The 15828-nt window shown below is 48.2% G+C and overlaps 2 protein-coding genes across 4 annotated transcripts in view; both read left to right on the top strand.

Annotated features, from left to right (window-relative positions):
* PTP4A3 (protein tyrosine phosphatase 4A3) overlaps positions 1 to 15828 on the top strand; it is a 329530-nt gene that overhangs the window by 209919 nt on the left and 103783 nt on the right. The window lies entirely within an intron of this gene.
* The window catches only part of LOC116819767 (uncharacterized), a 90649-nt gene that overhangs the window by 1204 nt on the left and 73617 nt on the right, over positions 1 to 15828 (top strand). For all 3 annotated transcript variants that reach the window (XM_032771753.1, XM_032771752.1, XM_032771751.1), the window contains exons 2-3: positions 3257 to 3358; positions 13339 to 13437. In XM_032771753.1, coding sequence (XP_032627644.1) covers positions 3257 to 3358; positions 13339 to 13437 — 201 coding nt within the window. The remainder of the gene's footprint in view (positions 1 to 3256; positions 3359 to 13338; positions 13438 to 15828) is intronic.

Below are 15828 nucleotides of genomic sequence, written 5' to 3'. Positions count from 1 at the left end.
TTTTTTGAGTGTCACTGCCTGCCCTGTAACCTTGCTCTTGGAACTCCCAACCTGGGTCACTCACAACCAGCCGGCAAGCATGCAGGTCACACCCTGAAGGTCTGTGTGCTAGACAGCCCTGATACAGCAGTTCTGACCCTAGCAGCCTGTCTGCAGCTTCCAGCAGCCTTGGTTACTACTTGCAGGGTGACCCCAACACACTCCCAGTCCCGAATTGTCCCCAAACCATGTGCTCTGTAATGTCCATCCTTCTACAGGATGGTTCAGAGAAATAATATGATTCATTTGCTCCTCTAACCAGACACAACACCCCAGTTGGCCACATTGGACACACTTAATTCCCCTCTATTCGACATTAGGGAGGCCTCATCTGGAGGACTGTGTCCAATTTTGTGCCCCACACTACAAGAAGGATGTGGAAAAATTGGGTTAGGGCTAGGGGGGGCAACAAAAATGATTCGTGGGCTGGAACACATGACTTATGAGGAGATGCTGAGGGAACTGGGATTGTTTGGTCTGCAGAAGAGAATGGGGGTGGAGGGGTTGATAGCTCCTTTCAATTACCTGGAAGGGGGTTCCAAAGAGGAAGGATCTAGACTGTTCCCAGTGGTAGCAGATGACAGGACAAGGGGTAATGGTCTCAAGTTGCAGTGGGGGAGGTTTAGGTTGGATATTAAGAAAAACTTTGACTAGGAGGGTGGTGAAGCACTGGAATGGGTTATCTAGGGAAGTGGTGGAATTTCCTTCCTTAGAGGTTTTTAAGGATTTAGTTGGGGATTGGTCCTGCTTTGAGCAGGGGGTTGGACTAGATGACCTCCTGAGGTCCCTTCCAACCCTGATATTCTGTGATTCTATGATTAACTGGAGTTGACACCACTGGAGTACAAACACAATGATGTTGGTTTAGATTAACAGCAAAACAAGTTTCTGAACAAAAGAAGATAGGGTTTTAAGTGAATTCAAGTCTGAGAGAGAAAGTTAGAAATGGTTACCAGCAACTGAAAGTGAAAACACGCCTCTGAAAGTCTCATACTTAACCTAGCAAGTTTTGGTTCAAGGGTTTGGCAAGATGGCGTTCAACACCTGCAGTCCACCAGAAAGATGGACCCTCTCCTCTCTCAGGATCTCTTCCAGAGGCATAACAGCACAGGTGCCTTTGTCTTCTTAGGTGAAAGAGAAAACAAGAGGCTCTCTGGCCCTTTCTTTGATAGTCCAGTGAACCTTGGAGTCTTCTGACGGTTACGCCTCAAAGTAAAGTTTATTCAAGCAGTGAGAAAAGCAACATGGAGTCTGGTGGTGAAGGAATCTCTGTGCTCTTTCTTCCCCCATTTATGTTTGCCGAAATGCAAATTATTCTGTTTCCTACCATCTCCTCCCCCTGCTGCCTTGATGATCCTATTTGCTACTTATATGTAAATTGGGGTAAACACAGATCCCTTTGTTTATGCTAGACCTGCTTTAAAAGCTTTTGCCTAGGCAGGGCTGTCTGGTTTTGAACATGTTCTAATACCATCGTACAGGGGGAATTCATAACTTTACGTATAATGTTGCTACCTACTTTTCATCATGATATTATTCACTAGTGCGTTGTTAGTTTTCAGTTGACATCTCACAAGGCATATATCATAAGCCTCTCTCCCAAATCTGGACCTTAGTGTCCAAAATCTGGGTGCTTAGCATGAACCCTTCTAAGCTTACTTACCAGCTTAGCTTTGATCTCGCTGCCACCATCCAAAAATTCCAGGGTTTTGGCCCCCTCTGGTCTCCCCAAACCCTCTGTTGGGGGGACCCAAGACTCAGAACGCCCTTGAGCCTACCACGAAAGGGTAAATAACCACTCCCTCTCCCCCTCTCTTCTCTCCCACCCAGACTATTCCTTCTCTGGGTCTAACCTCGAGAGGTAATATAGATGCACACTCTTTCATCACAACTACCAAGAATAGCATGTCTCCTTTATTCCACAAATGAGACAAACCCCAATTAACAAGAAATAGAAATGATTCTACTCTTCCTCTTTCCCCTCCCACGAGAATTCCCTGGTGCTGCAGAGCGTACTCTACTCTCGTTAGATCTGAACACAAAGAGAATTCCCTCCCCTTGTTCCTTGGCCTACCAGCGGGAGGAGAAAAACTCAAACAAGTCTTGAAAAAGAAAACTTATATAACGAAAAATGACTCCCATAACTCTCGTGGTGTGCGGCTATTGCTTAGAAGAAAATATGAATAAACAGTCTGATTCAAAAAGATATCCAATTTGAAACATTCCAGCAAGTTACACACATGTAAATACACCCAAAACAACATAAAAGTCTATATTGTTTTTCTACCTGTACTTACAAGTTGGACACGGAAGATTAGAAGATAGAAAGAAGCTTCTCATAGCTGAGAGACAAACAAAAGACTCAGATCCCAAAAATTCCCTCCCTGACTTTGAAAAATTCAGTTTTCTGATTGGTCCTCTGCTCAGGTGTTTGGTTCCCTTTGTTAACCCTTTACAGGTAAAAGAAACATTAACCCTTAGCTATCTATTTATGACAGCATATTTCATACAAAGATTATTACTAGGGTGACCAGATAGCAACTGTGAAAAAACGGAATGGGGATGGGGGGTAATAGGCACCTATATAAGAAAAAGTCCCAAAAAACGGGACTGTCCCTTTAAAAATGGGACATCTGGTCACCCTAATTATTACAGTAGTGTGAATACAGTGGCGCTTTGGCTCACACTGGGTTGCAAAGGGTTTACAGACCTGACTTAAGAAAAGAAAAGCCCCCTGAGACACATGAGGCAAGCCTGAGGCAGAGTGCTCCCTCAGGGGGGGACCAGCATGGCTAAGCTGTTCCAGCCCTAAAACAGCTGCAATCTAATGCAACACCATACTTGAAAAAGGACACACCCAGCATTTCTTACGGTCATCCTTATCGACTTGACTCTAATCTCAAACTGGGCTGAAAAGAATTGTGCTTGAGTTGTTTCATTTTCACCTCTTGGAAGGATCTCGGAAGGTGGGTTTTGAGGGCAATTGATTGTGTTTAGACAGCACAGTGTGGGCTGGGACCCTTGCTACCTGAGATCTAACCTCCCTCCCCAGGCACCAGCATGGTAGCTGGGATCAGGTCCTGAAGTGGGTTGCCTGAAAGGTAACCTTTCTAAAGAAGAAATGAGCAGCAATAGCTCTTGATGACACAGACACCTGTGTGGGCCAACCTCAGACATTTAGGTACTCAGTCAGCAATGCCTGTCTTGTCTCCTCCAGGAGTCAGGCCTGACCCCCTTCATGATTGCGGTGAGAGAGAACAGGCTGTCCATTGTCGAGAGGTTGCTGGAGCTGGGAGTGAATCTTTCAGAGCAAACTAAGGTAAGACACCATTTACTATCTAGCTGTCCAGAGCCCTGATGGGACTAAGTGGAGCAAGGAGGGAGAGATTCATGTTAAAGGACTCTATACAGTATGGAGTTATGGGCTACGTGACCACTTGGAGGGATCTGATAACTTTCTGCTGATAGTACTCTTATTCATTGTTTGTATTACGATAATACCAAAGTGAGGTCAGGGCTCCATTGTGCTGGGTGCTGTACAAACACCTAGTGAGAGACAGTCCCTGCTCAGCAAGCTGAGTAGCTACATAGGCATGACAAAGGAAGAACTGCAATCCCCATTTTAGAGGTGGGGAACTGAGGCCTGGAGAGATGAAGTGACTTGCTCAAGGGCACACAGCAAGCTGATACCAGAGTTGGGATTTGAACCTATGTTTTCTGAGAACCTCCCTAGTGCCTAAACAACAAGCCCAGCCTTTCATCTGAGGGCATGTGAATGAAATAGACTTGGAGATGGGAGAGGAATTGTTTATGGCAAAAAGCAAGGGACTGAACGTAAGTTTAGGAAAGCGTACGAGGGACGTCAGGAAATGTTTCCTAGCGTTAAAATCTATTAGATGTTGGAAGAGTCTCCTAAGGAAAACTCCATGGTATGAATCATCTAGGACTGGACTGGATGGAGCAGGGAGGAGTGTTTGTGATGGGAATAATCCTGTAGTAGCAGAGATGTGAGTAAGCAATAGGTCATTTTAATCTCTGAAGCCTATGACTAAAGGAGTCAGGCAGCTTGTGCCAGCTGGAGGTCATCTGGTCCAAGGCATTGGCCTTTATTTGTTATGTATTCGTGGACAGAAACAAACATCTGTGTATGTCTATAGATATGCTGGGGAGGGGAGGAGGTAAGGGTCCATGATAAATATTGCATGGCTCTGCCATTTGTTACATGGGACTCCCCTCCACAGCAGTGGGGTGTCTCTCTTTTTAAGCCCGGATCATGTCTGGTAATGTTTCGGGTATTTCGTTTTTCAAATGTTTTTGTGAAAGGTCCACAGTTCACCTGCTCAGAGGGAGAGGGCGCTATGGTTTGGAAGGCTGGTGTACAATGAAAGTCTGGCCCTTTGTTTCTAAGGTATTTAAACACCTAAAGATGCAGATGAGTGGTGTGATGATTTGGAGGTTCACCCAGACCAGTAAGGGGTTGTGTCTCCACCTGCGCTGTGACCCTGGGTGCGTCTGTGCTAGGAAGCTTCGGCTCAGGGCCCTGCCACCAGAAACTTGCTACTAGCACAGTGACCTCACCCTGGAGTCCATCAGCCTGGTTGCTCCTTGTATGGTGACGTCTTTACAACTCTTCCAGTCTGGAGTCTCCGCCAAGCCGTCCCCTCTGCATTGTCCAGCCCCTGTCACTGGGCCCTCACAGAGGCCACCCAGTTTGCCACCTCCAAAAAGCCAGAGCTCACACTCACTCAAAACTCCCTGTTGTGCATGTCTGTGGATTTCACCTATGAGTGTTCCCAGAAAGAGTCATTTAAATTCGTACACCTTGGTATTCATTCTAAAATCACTCACATTCTTCCAGTCATGGAGCAGAAACAATATCATGTGACTTTATCTGACCAATTGCAACTTGGCAACACAGATTAACTTTTGAATACTTGTGGCAAACAGAAAGTATTATTTATCTTTTATAACCTGGTGCTAGGCACTGTGTGCTAGGTGCTAGGTGCTGTGTGCTAGGTGGCAAACAGAAAGTATTATTTATCTTTTATAACCTGGTGCTAGGTGCTGTGTGCTAGGTGCTAGGTGCTGTGTGGCAAACAGAAAGTATTATTTATCTTTTATAACCTGGTGCTAGGCGCTGTGTGCTAGGTACTGTACAAGCATATGTAGTCAGAGCCAGTTCCTGCGCTAAGAAGCTTATGACTGAAGAGCTTGTCCACATACAGAGTTACACCAAATTAATTTAAGTGTGATTTTAAAGTGAGGTGCAAAAGGCATCCCAGGCACTCCTACAGCACTCCAACCAGGATCAGTTGAGTTCAATTAAAATCCATTAGGAACAGGTTTAAGCAAAACTGAAGTACAGCGTTCTTAAACCAAAATTGCTGCAAGTTTGTGTGTTGACAAGACAGACAAAGGGTGGGAAGCGAAGTGACTTGCACGGGAACGCCTAGCAGGTCAGTAGCAGAGCGGGGACTAGAGAATTGGACCTCCTGACTCCCAGACCAGTGCACTATCCACTAGACTACGCAGCTACCTGTAAACAAGCTCAGAAATAAAAAAGTCAGAGAAAAGTGAGCGCGTAATAAACAGGCAGCTCCCTGCCCTGAGCTATTGCAGGGACAGAGAGACGAGTTGTATGTCAGGGAAATGACTTCTTGTGCCTCAGTCAGGCAGATCTAGCACCAGGTTTAAGAATAACGGCAAGCGTTTACCAAGCTTATCTCTGTGTAATAACGTCACAGACTGTTGAGCAGAGAGCAGCTAGACAAATCCCCTCTCAGCGACGTTTGTCAGTATCAGCCCGAGTGATCATTCAAAGCCGCTCCGGCGAGAGTCCTTCATGCCTAATGACAAGCTTATTATTGCAGCAGCACACGAGCTGTTGTCCGTCAGGAAGATGCATTGGAGGCATTTCTTCTGCTACAAGAGCCTTCAAGTGCCACAACAGGCCTGGGAGCAACAGTAAATCTCACAGTCCAGCCTTAAGCGCTGCCTTGGAAGGAGATTTCTCTTGAGGTTTGCACAGCCTTGGTGGGGGAGGGAGGTGTCAAGAGCCATTTCTTGTAGGATGGGAGGTCTAAGGGAGGACTGATGGTAATGGACTACAGGAGCTGTCGTGTTGGATACAGTCCAGGTCAGAAGCCTTTCTCAGTTGCTGCGAGAAACACCCCCATCCTTGTCATTATTCAGGCCTGTAACCGTGACGTCCTCTTCAACTCTTCTCTCTTTATGACCTCACATCCAGTCTATGTCTAATTCCTCATGCTTCTTCTGCATCACATTTCTAGGGTCCAACCGTTCCTCTCTGTCCACACAGCTAGAGCCATTGTCTAAGCCCTCCTCATCTTACGACTCATCTATGGTGACATCTTCCCCTCTGGCCATCACAAATCTCATGAGAGATGATGGGTAGGGTGGGGACAAGCCAGGGAGGGTCTTGACTGTGAGGACACTCAAATGGTTGTCGCAAAGATCCTTTTCCCGGTTTGTTGCTTTGACCATATCAACCCTTTGCCTGTGAGGCCTACAAAGCACTTGACGGTTAGGCCACTGCTGTGCTGAGATCGCTGCCCATCATGCCAGCCACTGCGGTCTCATTGTTTCCCTCATCTGTCTGCCTGTCTCCACCTGTTCGCTATAGTTGTACATTTAGATTGTAAGCTCTCTTGGGTAGGGAATGTCTATCTGTTTGTTCCATCCCTAGCGCCAGGGGCGCTGATTCTTGGGTGCTATCATAATATACATAATAAATAATAGCAGCCAACATGCTTTTACTGCCCAGAGTTGTGCTAGTCCTTGACCACTCACCAGTAAACAACAAAATGCAGCCAGCCCCCTGGAGGAGGAAGCAGAGGCTCACTTCAGAGCCAAGGTTCCCGTGAGGATTTGGGCTCCCTCTACTGAGGGCCTCATTACTGAGCCCAGGCCTGCCAGGTCCTTAGGCAACAACCATAGTGGCTGTACTATGGCGGTGCACTGAACCCGCTTCTCCTCCCCAACAACCTTAGTGCTAAAGGCCTACCGACCACAGAAGCCGTGATTGGATGGACAGGCAGCGCACTCATTGGGTGCCTGGACCATATAAAGGCTCCAACAGGAAGAAGAAGTTGTCTGAGCAACAGATTGTTGCCTGCTGACTAGACTGCCTCCCCTGACCCTACCGACTTGCCTGACCTTCCCTTCCCAACCCACTGACCCTGCCCCTCAGACTGGATCTTCCAGCTACTGACCGCAGTGCGAACTCTGACCATTGTCCCACTCCGTTTCTGATACCGATCAACAGTCCAACTACCCCAGCACCCACAAACACTTGACTACTGCTCCAGGCTGTCCCCTAGCCATCCTCGGCCACTGGGCATTACAAGAGGTTATTCCTGGAGTGTCTCCCTCAGTTTCTCCTTGCTTTCCATTTGTTCCCTCTTTCTGTCACCACTTTTCCTCTTTCTCACCCAGAACCACTCAACTTCCCATTGTCCCATTCCTGACATAGAATCAGAGAAATGTCGGGCTGGAAGGGACCTCAAGAAGTCATCCAGTCCAGCCTCCTGCACTGAGGCAGGACCAAGGAAACCTAGATCATCCCCAACAGGTGTCTGTCCAACATGTTCTTAAAAAAAGCCTCAATGACGGGGATTCCACAACCTCCCTTTGACGTCTCTTGCAGAGCTTAACTCCTTTTGTAGTTAGAAAGTTTTTCCTAATATTTAACCTAAATCTGCCTTGCTGCAGCCTAAACCCATTATTTCTTGTCCTACCTTGAATGGAGAGCAATTGATCACCATCCTCCTTATAACAGCCCTTAATGTATTTGAAGACTGTTATCAGCCCCCCTGCCCCAATCTTTTTTTCTCATAGGTCAGGTTTTATAAACTTTTTATCTTTTGTGCTGCTCGCCTTTGGACTCTCCACTTTGTCCACATCTTTCTTAAAATGTGACACCCAGAACTGGACACCGTGCTCCAGCTGTGGCCTCATCAGCGCAGAGTGGAGTGGAGCAGCTACTGCCCACGTCTTACACATGGCACCCCTGCCAATACATCCCCAGAGTGATAGTCAGCCTTTTTGCAATTGCATCGCATTCTTGGCTTATGTTCAATTTGTGATCCACTATAACCCGCAGAACTTTTCAACGGCACTACTGCCCAGCCAGATATTCCCCAGGCTGCAGTTCTGCAGTTGATGTTTCCTGCCTCGCATAGTACTTTGCATTTGTCTAGATTGAATTTCCTGACCTGGCTGTCTCAGTGCCGGGTTTTCACCTTCCCCTCGATCTGGAAGCAGCAACATGCAGGCAGGGCACAACTCCTGAGGCTAGCCCAGAGTCGGCTGGCAGTGGGAGCAGGCAAAGGGGCTGGTGGCAGAGGAGGAGGAGGAGGCAGCTAGAAGAAAAAGTGAAGCTTCCCTCAGGGAAGATGGATTTTTTCCAGTTAATGCTGGTACTGGGGGAAAGCAATAGGAGGCTATCGAGACAGTTAAGGCTGTGTCCTGTTCAGAGGGAGGGAGAGAGAGATGATCTTGGGAGTCCTGAGGATGAGGATTATTAGGCCATTTTTCTGTCACACTCTGCCTTTGAGTATATAGGAAACGCCTTCTCGTGCCTAGCATATTGCTCAGAGCACTGAACTGGGAGCCAGACCTAGGTTCTAATCCCAGTTCTGCTACTGGTCTGCTGGGCGACGTTGGGAATGCTACTTTAACCTCTCCGTGCCTCAGTGTCCACATCTGTAAATGGGGATCATGATACTGGCTTCTTTAGTACAGCGCTTTGAGGTCTAGGGATGAAACGCCCTGTATAAGAGTTAGATGATGTTGTTGTTAGTGCAGATTCATCCCAAGGGCCTGAGCTTGCCCTGCAAACCTAATGCAGCAAAGTTGTCCTTTCCATTGAGGAGACCTATGGTTCCATGCCAGGCTGTTTTGAACAACCCGGGCCCATCAAGCTGAGAGGGATCCTGACTTCCCTGGCTCTCATACTGCAGCTGCAATTACAAAACATTACTATATTAAGGAGAGAAAGTCAAGCTCCAGGCAGCCAGGTGGCCAGCGGAGGGATAAAATGCTTAATACTGAGGCCTTTTCTACACTTATCCTGTAAGTCAATGTCAGTTACTCTAGTTAAAGTACGTAAGTTATGTAACTTAAGTCAGTGTAGCTTACGTTGACATGAAGTGGTACCTACACCGTTCTATGTCGACGGGAGACGCTCTCCCATTGACGTAGCTTCCGCCTCTCATTGAGGTAGATTAATTAAGTGTAAACCTTCTCCCCCTCTGAGTTGGCAGCAACAAGGGCCGGGTTCAGTATCCAGGGGTTCCGTTTCAATAACACCATGCATAACCGGCTCGAGCCCCCACCCAGTGACCTGGGACACTTACATACCACACCCCCCTGGGAGCCTCTAGGAGGCAATACTTCCCCTCTCGCAAGCACGGAGTCTGAGTGTAGCGAAATCTTTTTAATAAAGGAAGGAAACAATGCGGCATCCCATTGGAGAAACACCACAAACAGAGTTATAACACAAACCATAACCACCCCCCCAAGTACATTTGGCAATGTCCTTTTCCCCTTAGGGTCTTAAGTCCAATCACTCCAAAGTCCAACAACCCAAAAGTCTCTGGTCAATGCCACCCCAGAATTCAAGAGTCTATCTGTAGAGGTCCCTCCCCCCAGCCTGGGTGAAAGGGGCACCTTACGTGGTCCAGGGCCAACTGCCCTGCCTCTCCGTGGGTTCTGCTTCCGCCTTCTCCACGAACTGCTCCGCCTTACCAGCCGCTCCACTCTGCTCCTCCGGCCGTCCTCACAAACTGCTCCGCTCCACCAGCTGCCTCGTGAGCTGCTCCAGTTGTCCCAGCAAACTGCTCGGCTCCGCTCGCTCTGTGGGCTGCTCCACACGCCCCACAGCTACTCCGCTCTGCCAGCTGCTCCATTCCACCAGCTGTCCTGTGGTCCGCTCCTGCCATCCCCATAAACTGCTCCACTCCGCCAGCTGCTCTGTTCCACAGTATAGCTTCAGGCTCCCCCACTAGTTAGCACAGTACTCAGTGCTCCCAGCTCAGTAATTTCAGCTCTTTTGTGATTTCATCTCTTAGTGATTTCAGCACATAATAGGGGAGCCCAGTGCTAGTGCACCATTAGCCCAAAGTGAGTTCAGTTCAGTAACCTGTATCTAGAGTCTTAAGGGAATAAAAAAATCAACTCTGACATTCCACAGTGGAGAGAGGAGGGGGTGCAACTGGTGCTTCTGGCTCCACAAGGCACCTGCACCACCAGGCACAAATACCTATCCCCAATCTCTCTCCATTCACTGGGTTTTGGAACCCATGTCCCTTGTCTAGAAAGTACCACCCAACTGAGGTTGAGTCATTTCTGTCACAAAGCAGTCCCACAGCTCGGCAGTCTGGGATGGGGTAGGCATGCCTATGCAAATAGTTGAGATTTCACATTCCGGATATTCTTTCCACACTTCCCATAATTCACCATCAGATGTCAGGGTACAGCTCATCCTGACTCTGCTTACATAAGTTAACGGGAGAGCGCTCACCCATCGCCCATTATTGCGTCTTCAGCAGAGCCACTGAATCGATGCCACTGCATGAATCATAGAATCATAGAATATCAGGGTTGGAAGGGACCTCAGGAGGTCATCTAGTCCAACCCCCTGCTCAAAACAGGACCAATTCCCAACTAAATCATCTCAGCCAGGGCTTTGTCAAGCCTGACCTTAAAAATCTCTAAGGAAGGTTCACAGAGGTGCTGATTTAGCCCGTAGTGAAGACAATCCCTACATTTGGCACACACAGGGACTGGATGGTGCCACGGAGTCACCAGGCGATGCTCTGGAACTGGTCCTCACAAAGCCTGTCAGGACTTTGGGGAGCCTCCTCCCTTGGAGCAGACTTGTTCAGGGCAAGAAGCTTACACATCTTCACCTCCTTGGTCTCTCCTTGGAGCATTCAGCATCCTCTGCCCCTCCGTGCGCTTCCCACAGTGAGCCCACCCCTGCGGGGTCCTGGGGAAGCCACAGGGTCCTGCACCCCCACTTCGCAGTCAGATGTGACTCTCAGCCAGCCAGTAAAACAGAGGTTTATTCGATGGCAGGAACAGTGTCTAACACAGAGCTTGTAGATATAGCGAACCGGACCCCTCGGTCGGGTCCATTCTGGGGATCAGTGAGCCAGACCCCCAGGTCTGCACTTCACTTCTTGTCCCCAGCCTGCTCCAGACTAACAATCTCCTCCAGCCCCTCCTCTCTGCTCAGCTCCTTTCTCGGGCCAGGAGGTCACCTGATCCCTTTGTCTCCAACACCTTCAGCTGGCACCTTTGCAGGAGAGGGGCCCAGGCCATCAGTTGCTAGGAGACAGAATGTCAGGCACTTAGGTGCACTGGCCCTTTGCTCTGCCAGATACTTAAGAACTGCCATGGGGACACTGAGGCACCAACACAGTATTCAGAGAAAACATTAAGAACGTTTCTAGTTCATCACAGATGGCTCCTGTGGTCTGAGAATTTAGGAAATGCCCCAATTGGACGATGAGATCTGAAACCCTTGAGCTTATGTAGACTGTTGGCACAGACCCTTTATTTTGTAAGTAATTTAGTGACCTTAATAAGGTATTTTAATTTGGGGATTGGCAATGGCAATAAATAAAAAAGCCCATTGTCTCAGGATATTTGGTAGATTTGGGATGAGGAGCATTGATTTATTTGATATTCATATAATGGTTGTCTGGTGAGTTTCTTTTCTCTTTGGTTGTCTCATTGTGAGTTAGACAGGGTATGTTAAGTTTAGAGGTAGTTATCTGATGATGTGTTTTGTGATCGTATTAGTTATCAGTTATTGGAGGTGGTTAATAAAGCCCATACATTAGAAAAGTGGTTTTGAATCCATTTTCTTTAGCTAAGCGACAAGGAGGGGCCATTGGACTACCTTGTTTTCATAGGCTAAGTCAGTGAACGTTTGAGTGCACAGGCCCTGATTCAGCAAAGCACTCAAGCATGTGCTTCAATCTCGCTGCCTTCAATGGGTCTTAATACTTAAGTGATTTGCTAAATTCAGGGGCCTTGGAGGTCCTTGGGTGAAGGGTGCTATAAAAGGGCGACAGGGTCTTATTTATTTATTGCAGTGTGGAAATTTGCCCAGATGATCTTTGTCTAACAGCTCAGTTCTTGAGATAGTTTTTCCGTAAGAGAGATTTTCCTCTCTGTTAGCTGGTTGGCCACCAGTCAATTATTTTTATTAGCAATAGCTGTGATTGGTGATTTCTAAATCATCCATGTGGAGACACTGTGGGTTGGGATTGGGTTTTTGTTGTGTTGTTGCAGGGGGAGGGCATTGTATTCAGGACATTGATTGGTAGAATTGCCAGTTATGGAACTAATATCTCTGGTTGTCTGATATCATTGTTAACAACTGAGATGCTTGGCTGGCTAAACCACTGTAGAGAGTTCCTGGACCTGTAACTTCGGGTTTTAATGCAGTTCTGGTGATGGCTCTGAAAGCTGGGAGGCTCTCAGTAAGCATGCACCACAGGTTGCTTTTTTGCAAGCAGGGCTCAGGGCTTAAGCCTCTAGGTGGTTGAAATCTGTCCCAGGTCAGAACGGACTCAAACTAGTTTTCATCTGCCAACTGTTTGAGCTTGGAGCTCTCTGTCTTATTCCCTGTTGACAGATGTCCCCACTGCACAATTTGCGATCCTCAACTGTCCCGCTAATTAGTAGAGACTTCAATACTTGCTTCCCTGCATGGGGTGGAGACTAAACTACCCTTCCATCCTGAGGTACAATGTCAGGTGCTCAGATATCACAGTGATGACTGCGACATAAATGCCTAGAGAGACAGTCAAGGTGGGTGAGGTAATACCTGTGATTGAACCAACTTCTGTTGGTGAGAGGGACCAGCTTTCAAGCTACACAGAACTCTTCTTCAGGTCTGGGGAAGGTTTCACAGCTAATCACAAGGTGGAACAGACTTAAGCAGAAGGAGTTAACACATGTTGCAAGACACCATTCAAGGTTAATGCACAGACACAGCCTGACAGATGGTCCCTCCAGGCCAGTGTTGAGGCAGGTTAGCAAAGCTGGGTAGGAAAGATGTCTCTATACTGAGCCTTTTCAGTGGATAAACAGAGCTCTTCATGCTGGTGGGCTGCCCATCTGGCACCTTTCAGCACCTGTTGGTTGAGAGAGGAAACCCATCCCGGCAGGACCGACTAGTTGAAACTACACTGGCAATGTCAGCTGCTGCTGCTGAGGTTTTTAAGGCATGTTGCTAATTGCTCTTTCTCCGACCCCTTCCAGAATGGCCGAAATGCTTTACATGTGGCTGCTGCCCACTCGAAGGAGGAGATCATCCGGCTCCTGCTGGCTGGAAAGGCAGATTCCAACGTCCCCGGAGGGGTATGTGCACATATTGGGGGCATGGTAGGGGGGAGCGTTGTTGCCCTTGAAGTCTCCACTTCCGTTTTTTCAGCTGAATGGTCATTCCCAAAGGGGCCGTGCCTGAGACCGGTTCTTGACCTACTGCCACCGTTCATTTAAAACAGATATTGGCAAAAATATTGGTGAGGGGGAGGGATAGCTCAGTGGTTTGAGCATTGGCCTGCTAAACCCAGGATTGTGAGTTCAATCCTTGAGGGGGCCATTTAGAGATCTTGGGTAAAAATCTGCCTGGGGATTGGTCCTGCTTTGAGCAGGGAGTTGGACTAGATGAGGTCCCTTCCAGCCCTGATATTCTATGAAAACAAAGCACCCACGACACATTAGACTTGGAGCAAGTCTGTTGTGCTGCTCACTGTTCATACACTGGAACCACTTTGCCCTTCTATAGCATCTTCCACTGTGGATCCCAGAGAAGCTGTGATCCACTCTGTGAAATACATGGGGAAGTCCCACTTCAGTCCACATTCATCTTGAGCCAGGCTTCTTCCCTACAGGGTATTCTCCAGGCTATTTCAACTGTCTCAAGGAATGCAGTTCCTGTTGCTTCTCTAGGTGGGACAATTTCATAGCCAAATAGATCTCAAGATTGAGAACTTCTTGTCCACCCCTCTCCCCCCCTCCCCCCCAGTATTCATTCCTCTCCTTTCCCCAATCACTCAGCCTTTGCTTAGTGGGAGCCCATTAGTGCTCTCCTTATGCAGGGCTTTCTGCTCAAGGCTGGCCTGGTAGGCCAAGCTTTCGTCTTCCATCCACCTGAATGCAGGGGAATTTTTTCCACTCCAAGAATGGGGGAAACACATCCAAGAAAAATTACTCTTGTGTGCAGGCGGCTGTTTGCGTGGACAGGATTCCAGCTTCCAGAGGATGGGTGCTTTCCTCCTCGATTGTGTCTGCTGTCAGTTGTGACGGGAGAGAAACGCTCCTCTGCTCTGCTATCTTCCCTCTGGCAGCACGGTCAGAGGTGTTCCAGATGCAGCCCAGAGAAGTCTTTTGTGCTATTCCTCTGTGCTCTGCTCTGTTTCCAGGCAATCATTACATTGGGCCCCATAAAGGTCTGTGGTACTATAATATATATATATACACATATATGAAAAAAAGAACCCTGTAAAATTGGCTCAGGTCTTAAACAGCCCAGCAATGCTCTGCTCACCCTCTGATTTACAAGGTCTCTCTTCCCCTGTCTGGCTGAGCGTGGGATGACTCAGAGAGAAATACAGCTACTAGATAATAGGCAGGGCCTCTCCTAGCACTGATTGCAGAACTGGGAATTAATCTGATATCGTGGCTCTTTAAGCCCGAGTGCAGAGGCACGAGAACTGGCCAGCCCTCCTTCCCTCCCCGAAGACTGCCTTTCTCTCTCAGCACCCATTCACTCCTTCCCCCAGCCTGCTTATCTCACCCTTTCTGTCTGCTCTGGGGGTGCTTCACTTGCTGCCCCTCCTCCTGGTTGTAGACTAGGCAAAAGACACAGGAGTACATTGCAGTGACTGGGGGTGGGAGGCAGTTCCAGCCATGGGGAATGGGATTTGCCTGGGGTCTGCATGCCAGAGGTTCTGGCAATGGGGAAACAGGTTGCATGGGGGAGTGCATGGCAGGGTTTGGCAGCAGGTGTCAGGTTGCATGGGCAGTACACGGAGGAAAAAAAATGCAAGTGGCAATCAAGATGTGAACTGGGAAGACAGACTCCATGTCTCTTGGCAACTGGCCTAAAGACAAAATAAACTCAAATACCACTCCCCGTCCTCCTGTCAGACCTCTCTCTGGCCCGCTTTGTGCCTCTGTATTTTCCATGGCTGCCTGCAGCCTGCTGAAGTGCTTTAGAATTTGTTCTACCAGGAGACCCATGAGAGTTTCCATAACACATGCACAAAGCCAGACTCAGTGTGTGCAGAAGGGTCCCAGAGGGAGTTCAGCCAGAAGTCCCTCTCTAGCACCTGTGCTCTCCTTAAAGAGAGAGAAGCTCCCCCATTTCTTCAATGGGCAGCAAGTCCTAACCACAGAGCACTGAGCTATTTATCAGGCACTCTTGCCACATGCTGACTGCTGGCTGTAGCTATCTCGGTGAGTGTTTTCACGGTCCAATAGATGGAAGACCATTGTGCCAACCCCACAGTTATCAGCTTTCTTCGTGAAACTCCTTCAGGGACGGCCACCAACTGCTATTCTACTCACTGAGATGGTGGCTTCCTGCTGACATTTAGTCTTCCATCAGTCCTGATGTAGCGCCCCTCTCCACCTGGTTACCTCCTTTAATGCCAATCCACTTACAGCTTTTGATGGACAGGTCTGGGTTCTTCTGGATCCCGCCACCCACTCAGCAAGGTGTATTTTCTTTCTATGAAATTATTG

This window comes from Chelonoidis abingdonii, chromosome 2, assembly GCF_003597395.2.
Source record: "Chelonoidis abingdonii isolate Lonesome George chromosome 2, CheloAbing_2.0, whole genome shotgun sequence".
NCBI classification, from domain to species: Eukaryota; Metazoa; Chordata; order Testudines; family Testudinidae; genus Chelonoidis; species Chelonoidis abingdonii.
This window is presented reverse-complemented; position numbering and strand designations above follow the sequence as displayed.